The sequence below is a fragment of the Enhydra lutris genome, unplaced genomic scaffold, assembly GCF_002288905.1.
Source record: "Enhydra lutris kenyoni isolate GAN:26980312 unplaced genomic scaffold, ASM228890v2 scaffoldscaffold9, whole genome shotgun sequence".
Lineage (NCBI taxonomy): Eukaryota > Metazoa > Chordata > Mammalia > Carnivora > Mustelidae > Enhydra > Enhydra lutris.
In genome coordinates this window covers 3,886,619-3,895,628 of record NW_019154093.1, presented here as the reverse complement: position 1 = coordinate 3,895,628, position 9,010 = coordinate 3,886,619, and the positions used below count along the sequence as shown (strand labels likewise).

Genomic DNA, 9,010 nt, shown 5'->3' with positions numbered 1-9,010 from the left:
ATAATTTTTTTTTAAGATTTTATTTATTTGACAGACAGAGATCACAAGTAGGCAGAGAGGCAGGCAGAGAGAGAGCCGGGAAGCAACCCGCTGAGCAGAGAGCCCAATGCCGGGCTCGATCCCAGGACCCTGAGATCATGACCTGAGCCGAAGGCAGAGGCTTAACCCACTGAGCCACCCAGGCGCCCCTTATCTCAATAATCCTAATGTGTCTTTTAATCTGTAGTAATAGAAGCTAACCAGAGGCTGCAGGCTATTAGGCTGCCTACGGGCAGCATTTGGCTTTCCACAGAGGTTTTACAGGGACTAATACTAATCAGAGCATACACTAAACAACCGCTGGCATGTAAAATCCAAATTTCTAGTTTTTCTAGAAATTTTCTAGAAAATCAGATCTAGCAAGTCTAACAAAAAAATTTCTGGAGCTGGAAAAGAAACATGACTGAAAATGGACTTCAAATGCTTGACACAATCCAAGGTAGAACCACTTCAAGTTACTGGAGTGACTCATTTAAAATGAGGGATAACTTCTAATACTTGGAGCTGTCTTAAATGAGATGGGTTGATGGGTTGCTTTTGGAAGTAATATGTTTCCTATCACTAGTGCCAAGTACTGATACATGCCACAACAAGGATGGTCCTTGAAAACTTTATGCAAAGTGAGAGAAGCCTATCACAAAGGCACATATTATACAACTCTATAGAAACAGAAAGTAGGTTAGTGGTTGCCAGGGGCTGGGGAGAGAAAAGAATTGGGAGTGACTGCTAACAAGTATGGGATTTCTTTTTGGGGTAGTGGGAATTTTCTGGAATTAAATAGTGATGATGGTTGCTCAGCACTGTGAATATTCTAAAAGTCACCAAACTATACTTTAAGACGGTTAAAAAGGTAAATTTTAAGTTATACGAATTTTATATTAATTAAGAGAGAAAGGTAGAGAAGACCAAATGAGATTGTCCTTACTAGCTGCTTAGGATAGTATCACAGTAATGTTAGCTACTATTATCAACTTCATTTGATGATAAAGAAATGAAGCCCAGAGAGGGATTAAGGGTTTGGTTCTGTCAAAACAAAGACCAAGGCTATGATGAGGCAGAGTCAGGACAGGTCCCCAGTCTTGCCTGGCTCTAAAGCTTACAGGACTGTAATAAACATTCATCGGTAGTGACAGAAACCCATAGAAAATACTGGGACCAACTAAGCTCCACATTCAAAAAAGGCAGACCACTGACAGACCTGGGTCTGCCAACAATAAAACCTGTTTTCCCAAGCGCAAATTACAGGCCGAGTGAAGAAAGAAGCATCCCCCAAATTCTGCTCTTCAGACTACCCTAGAAGAGTTGGAACTAATTCTCTGCATTCAGGGACTTTCCTCTAAAATTGCTTTGCCATTCATATAATCCATATCAAACCTAGGACTTCCGTGCTCAATACACACGGTCCTCTTTAAAGTCTCCACATCTGAGAGGCTCCTGGGAGAGGCAGGTTGGGAAGACACCATCTTCAAGAAGGGAAATTTTACCGATAAAGGCTGCCTGTGCCTTTGACCTCTCCCTAGTTTGGTCTTTTGCCTTTGGTGTTCTCCTAACCCTAACAACTCACCCAGAGGCAGAGGGAAAGATCATCCAGCCAGTTCCTGGATGGCTTCAATCAGCAGCCCCCACCTACCCCAATCAGGGGGCTAACCTTTCTTAGAGAAGGAACACTAATATTTACTATTTATAGGACACCGAATTGGTGGGCCTTATATATAGTAAAACTCATTCAGTCTGCTGACCACTGTAAGGTGTACATTATCACTATCTTCCTTCCTAGACGTGGAAATAAGAGGTTTTAGGTCACTAAACAAAGAAAAGTTGTCAATTCAACTCTGTTAGGTCTCATGCCCTCTCTACTATGCCACACTATCCCTTTCAGAGTGTCTCCTCAGGGTGAGAAATACCCCTTCCTTAGATTAAAAGCAATATAATGTGGAGAGTATAAGTGTTAGGTTCTGACAACAAACTTGGGCTCGATTACTAGCCAACCATACTAATTATGTGACCCCAGGAAGTTACTTAACCTCATTAAGTCTCAGTCACTTCTGTCATACATACATAATACTGGACAATTGTTTGTCTGCCCAGTATCCATTCCCTTTTCCTAATAACACCCTGACTTCCTTTGGAGGAATTAGTTTTTTCTTACCACATCCTGGTAAGGTATGAACATGTGACTTAAGCTAATACAGTCTGACATTCCCTCCCTAGAACTTGAATCTCAAGGGAAAAAGAAAGCGAACGGCTAGAACTCACTCATTCTAGCAACAACACATAAACGGCTAGTCCTGGCTCCAAGAACATTCCTGTGGTCTATCACTGATGTCCCTGTTCTCTGCAGCCAATCTGGTTCCCATGCCAGATTTTTCCAGCCTTCACACTAAATCTGCAAGTCCTTAACATCGTTCTAATAAATTCCTTTTTATTTACATCAACCGGTTACTTTGCTGCTTACAACCAGTGAATGCCAAATGAAACACTGTCCCATTAGGTTATTGACAGGATAGGGTAGGATTCAACAGATGGAAGTTGACACTACAATCATCACAAGTAAATTCAATATGGATTGTAAACCAACATATGAACACGACTGTGTTGTAAATATGGTACAGATGACATGCAAGAAAGACCTGCCCACGGATCATGTCCCAGGCCACCTCCTGGCAAAACTATTTCAGTTAGGATGAAAGTCCCACATCCTCAGTAGAAAGCTACCTTAACGTACCTGACATGGGTCTTCACTACCCATTCTACTCCAGGAAATGCCTCAGGAGTTTTCAATCACCTGAAAACGGAGAAGTAAGAGATCAGCCTTTTGAAGAGGAAGTTCTAAAGACATACAAAATAAAAGAGAGAGATCCTGCATGCAGTTTACACATTTCAGGAGAGAAACATGCAACTTTAAAGAAATTTTAAGTAACATTTCATTGTGAATATCAATATGGGGACCTATAGGGCTCATCCTTGTACATTTTTAAATAGCTGAGCAGAAAGCTTGACTTTGGGGAGCAGCAGGTCTAATCTACAGTCATTGAAATTTTACAATGTGTCATTTAAGATGTCAGACTTTGTGCCCAGGTTACATTACAGTTCACTTGTGATGGGCAGGATTATTAAGAGTTATGGCTAATTTATGCGGCAGCATATGGTTTTTCTTTTTACAGCTATTTTTATTAAACAAGTTTTGCAAAGTTTTAACATTAAAATTAACAGCTAAAGAATTGTTTATGCAAGTTGCTGTCACAGTTTATGTAAAAGAGAAATATGTGCTATTAAAATCAGACATTTAGGTTACCTTTGGTTTTTTGCGATGCATGTTAGCTTTACACATCCTGATTCTCTTGCGATAATTTTCCTTTAAAAAGGGGGGTATAGAGTGATCTCTTTTCATCAAAACAAGACATAATGCCCTGAAAGCTGACTTCAAACCATGGTTGAAAATTCAGTTATTTACACTTTATCACAATCTACAAATACATTTTTTTGTTGGTGTGTTTTAAAAAAGAAAAAAAATGTCCATCATGCACTGCTGCAGGCAGCTTGGCACTTCCATACAAGAGGATTTTTCACCCCCGAGTAGTTTAGGTGGCTCCTTTAGGGAAGGCACGAGAACCCTGAGAATGAACAGAGGAGTGGAAACAGGGCCAACCAATTCCATCATTTCCTCTCTTGGTCTCTCAGGAGGGAGTTCAGAGCCAGCCGATCATGCCAGATCCTGCCCCAGCCCAGCTGATTTGTTAACAGCATTTCTGGGATCGGAAGGGAAACCCATAAGGGCACCCAGGGTTTGCTGAATTGCCGTATCCAAAGGCAGGTGCTATCCCTTTCCAAGCTCACGGAGATTATTTGGTGTCACGCTTAGGGCCACCTAGGGGCTCTACAGAGGTGCAGACGGGGTGGCTGGCATTTTAAACACTGAGGCCTATGTATGGAAACCAATCCAAGTTTCGGCTCAGTTGGGTTTTTCTCTCCAGAAATTAGAGCTTGTGATAGGATGGGATAAAACTGCTGTCAAAACAACTTCCAGGGGGTGAAAAAGCTTTGATTATTTTTAAACTAAAACTTAACAACTCGATAAACTTTTTTTTTGGTAAACTTAAAATAAAATCCCCCCCACCACTTTTAAGAATATCTCCAACTTTTAACAAGCCCATTAACTTTAGAGTTAATTTAAGTTTATTTGAAAGAGAAAACTATTTTATTGTCCACCCAAAAAAATGACAATTCATCACATTTACTTTGATTAAAAAAGGACTAAACTTTATTGACAAACTGCTGCAGACATTTTGACATAAGTTTAAGCTACCTATTTAGGCAGACTTACACATGTAGCATTTAATCTTCCAAGAACAAAATGGGAGGACGGTACAAATCCAATTAGGACTTTAACTTATGTACAAAGTGGATTTTGATTCCTTTTTCATTCAGCTGCAGTGTCCCTTTTTATATCATGCTAGTGTTGAGACATACTTGACTGACTACCTTGGAAACAGTTCAATATTGACAACCGTCACTTAAAAAAATCATCAGCTTTTGGTTCCAGTGTCCAAGTGAGCTTTTCATGGAGTGCAGAACCTCAGATGGACAGAACACTTTGTCTTTTTAAATACTGAAATTTTAAATTATTAGTGCTATCACTGAAAGATTTTTCATGGCTAAAAAGCTCTGCATCAAATTCAATCCAGGTGGCTAGCCCCTCTCCCCAAATCCACCTCTTCAAAACCTGCTCCCCACTAAGTATCTCTCAACACTGTATGTCTGGGGCTAGATTTCAAAACCCACATAATGAAAAAGTCAGTTTTACAAACCTAATTTTGTTGTTGTTGTTGTTTTAAATCAATTAACGTTAAAAATTGCATCAACTATTTAATTCATGAGGATCTTTCATATTAAAATTTAACCTTAAGATTCAACCGCCATGTGCTTTTAAAGGAAACATTTTTAGAGACGTCTGAGCTCACTTTTACATGGTGGCACCTACTGCCGTTAACGTTGTGATTTTAAATCTTAAACAGCCCTGAATTTTGAAATGTAGCCTAGTTTGGGATTCTGCAACTACAACTTTACGGGATGCCTCAAATCAAAACTAAGAGAAAGTTAACAAGCCTTAAACTTCAGAACCTTTAAGCAAGCAATGTCACTTTTGAAACTAACAGGTTTGTGGTTTTTTTTTTTTACTCAACTTTTTTTTTATTATAAAAGGTACATTTCTGTTTATATTTAAACAACAAAGAAAAAAGCATCTACACACTTAAAAAATTAATTCGATATTCCTAAATCTATTTTAACTCATTTTAAAATACTACATACAGAAGCCAGAATGCAGAGTTAAGAATGGAGTAAGGTGGGGAGAAGAAGGGGACCACGAAGAAAAACACTTAGACAATTACTTGTCTGTTGTGGGTAAAGCAACAGGAATCCTGGGAGATACAAGAAATCAGTAACAACTTTGCTCATAACTGATATTTTCCCCTCATGTTTGTTTTTAATAACGTCCATATGGGTGCTCTCTGTATGCTCCCTTCACCGGCCTAGCTGGAGGGGCCTTCAGCGACGGCCTGGTCCCATTCCAGTCGTCTTGGCCTGCAGGGAAAGCAAGAACAGTTTATAAACCACACGCCATGGGCATTATGGGAGGAGCAAGAATAGGTCATCTGGTAAAGATCACCAAAGACACCGCTTTGTTTCCAGTGTCCTGCCACGTCCCAGGGGTCCTTGCTTTTTGCTCTGCTTGGCTCTCCTGAACAGCTTCATTTCCCAGCTGTAGGGCAACTCTGAGCAGACAGACAGAAGGAAATGGCTCAGAAAAGGCCTGGAGTCATCTTTAGCAAATATGTTCTCCACCGGCCATATGATCTCTCCTCCAGCCCCCAAATCTGGATAAACCCAACACCTTGCTTGAGACAGTGAGGAAATGAATCTCAGTAGGTCTTCAACGCCCTTTTTCCTGCTCCCAATGGAATTGGGCAAAGAAAGCCTGTGGAACCTTCAGGAAGTCAGACTGGAAGCAGGTAGCTCCCTATCCAACAGCAAATCAGGTTTCCCTGTCGAAAAGTGTCCTCTCTGGGAGAAGTAAGCAAGGGCCGCATTTCATGAGGCCTCCCCATCAGCAGAGCTGCTCCACTGCTCTGGCGTAGGGAAGCAGAACGTGTTTATAGCACTGATACGGAGAATTCACTGTTTCCTTTCTCATGCAATAGTCCAGAGAAGCCAGACAACATGGTTGACAGCCCCAAATGACTTTGTGTTACAGGGAAAAGCCTGAAAGAGATGATCGTTTACTTCTACAGCTGACCTCTTATGAAAAGTTGCTGCACGTATGAGCTCGTTTTCCCACTCGCCCCCACAGGCTACCCATGCCAGTTCATCCCCAACGCGTTTCCCCAGCTGCCTGCATTCACAAATCTGAGCCTCTATCACTCTAAGTCTAAAACCTCTACATGGACCTCAAGTCCCAGAGACCCTATCTAAGCCTATTTTTACCCTTAGTATAATAGGTACAGCCATTACTTTCCAAATGGCTTCTGGTACTAACAAGACAGTTTATTTTTGTAATTCTGTTTATAAAGGCCAAAATCATAACAGATTAACTGTGGCAACATCACACCAGGAGCAGAAGAGGCAGCCTGCCTCTTTCAGTGCAGTCTCTTCTCAGGCAAAACAGAAATGGAATTCAGTCAAACACACACAGAGGCAGCATTGTGCTGCCTCACCGACGGGAGGGAAATACCCTGGGGCAATCCCACTGCCCTTCTAAATACTGGCCTACGAGAGCGGAGCAGTGTTACTGATGGCAACTGTCCAGCACCATTTAGCTAGAATTGGTAAAACGGTTTCCCTAGGCAAGCAGCTGACTGGCTACTACAGACTGCGCTGACAAGTTAGGCTAAGCTTGTCTGCGGGAGCTCTAAGGGGCTAGGGGTAAGGGGAGACTGTTAACTAGTGTCTTAAGATGAATTGTCAATTGCTGAGCCCCTGGCCAAGGACTCTGGAATTCCCTCAGGTATGCTGAAAATACCTTACATTTAAAAAGCGGCTCTCTCTGCACCCACACGGAACTGCCTTTGGGGCCCATTAACACGGGGCCATAACTGGCACTCGAGGACACTCTTGAGCAATGTGTTTTCAACTAAACAGACAGTTCGGTCCTGCTGCCATTCCAGCCTCTATAGCTCTCTTGGGATCAAGTACTGAGCTGAGATGTCTCCAAGCTAGGAAGGAGCTTGGTGCCAGTACTGCCCTGAAGTGGCCCCAGTTCCTACTGCCCGAGATCTGAAATGACAGGCAGGATGCTTGCACCCAACCTGCTTTTGCCTAGCTACCTGCCATCTGGTTGGTTTCCCTTCCGCTAACATTTCCTCTACACTGAGATTCTTTTCACAGAGATCCAAAATTCTTCCTCAGAATGAAGTGGGGTGGGGTGCATGGGTGGCTCAGTCGGTTAAGCATCTGCCTTCAGCTCAGGTCATGATCGTGGGGCCCTGGGATGGAGCCCTGCTTTGGGATCCCTGCTTAGTGAGAAGTCTGCTTCTCCCTCTCCCTCCTTTGCTCCCCCTGCTTGTGCTCTCTTACTCTCTCTCCTCAAAATAAATAAATAGAATCTTAAAGAAAAAAAATGTAGTGGGGCTGGAAAATAAAATTGGATATGATGTAGTTCTCAGTATCTACCATGTGGCCTAGGCACCAGCAGCAAGGGCCCTGCAACATGACCTAGGCCTGGCAATCTCCCCGGTCTAAAGGAGAAAAGGATCAACATCAGTTTAAAAGTCTGCTGCTCCAACCAGGCCTAGCTGGACCTGAGCCCTAGTCTAAGACATCTGCTTAGCCTTCTAAGGGTAACCCCATCCCACCTTAACAGCTCCTCTTTCTATGGGACATCACATAATTGCAATAAGAACGGGATGGCTACTGTCCTATCAACATCTCAGCTTTCTAAAGGTTCCTCTTTCGGTGTGTGACTGGCAGCCCCCCAGCAATCCAGTCACTAACATTCCCGCAGACACTTACTTGCACACTCTGCCCACCATGGAAATAAAGACATACCATAAGCTTCGTAAGAATCCTGAACCTCCCCATGTCCATAGTCATAATATTCTGAGTCCCTGGAAGCCAAAGACAAGAGTGTTAGAGAGCTACAGAGTAACTCTACTTCCATTCCCTTCCTCCCACATTTCAGGCATTTTACTACATGTGTAGGGCAGGAAAATGCTCATTTTGCCCCATCTCCAAACCAGAAAATATTTCCAAAACAGGTATGTGCTGTGTACTTAAACAACAACAACAAAAATTACAACCATTGCAAAGAAAAATGGATACCACATAATTTAAAGTGAAAAAGCACTATCCAAAACTGACCATCTTAATCACAGTGTACACACACACACACACACACACACACACACACACAAACACACAAATTTATAGGGCTCTCTGGAAGAGAGGAAACATACTGTTCTGTCCCCACTGTACAATTATGAAATACTTTAATCAATCACAGATAAAATACATATTCACAAAAACATTATTTAAGAGTGCAGAAAATAACGTAAGTTATGGTAGTAGGATTCTAGCTTCCTTTTAAACTTTAACGCACCTTTAATGTGGCAATAATACATCAAAACAATTTAAAGGCATTTTCCCTTCATTTCCATGTGGTCATAGCTCAGGAAATTTTCACGTTATTCCCAGATTCTATACTATAAATTCAGATACACAGGGTGCCTGGGTGACTCAGTTGGTTGAGTAACTGCTTTCAGCTCAGGTCATGATCCTGGAGTCATAGGATCGAGTCCTGCACTGGGCTCCCTGCTCAGCAGGGGGTCACCTCCTCTGACCTTCCCCCCTCATGCTTGCTCTCTCTCAAATAAATAAAACCTTTAAATAAATAAATAAATAAATAAAAATTCAGATTCACAGTTCCCCTAAGCTTACAGATCTGCGTGCCTTATATATGTGGAAAGGAAAGGAGACA

The 9,010-nt window shown here is 42.0% G+C and overlaps 1 protein-coding gene across 4 annotated transcripts in view; it reads right to left on the bottom strand.

Moving 5' to 3' along the window:
• The window catches only part of LOC111142866 (KH RNA binding domain containing, signal transduction associated 1), a 40,908-nt gene that overhangs the window by 9,155 nt on the left and 22,743 nt on the right, over positions 1 to 9,010 (bottom strand). For 3 of the 4 annotated variants that reach the window (XM_022496236.1, XM_022496237.1, XM_022496238.1), the window contains 2 exons: positions 8,083 to 8,141; positions 4,278 to 5,622 (listed from right to left, as the gene is read on the bottom strand). In XM_022496236.1, coding sequence (XP_022351944.1) covers positions 5,525 to 5,622; positions 8,083 to 8,141 — 157 coding nt within the window. In that variant the 3' untranslated portion in view covers positions 4,278 to 5,524. Of the gene's footprint in view, positions 1 to 2,764; positions 2,825 to 4,277; positions 5,623 to 8,082; positions 8,142 to 9,010 lie in introns of those variants that run through there. The other variant, XR_002640291.1, reaches the window with a different exon arrangement.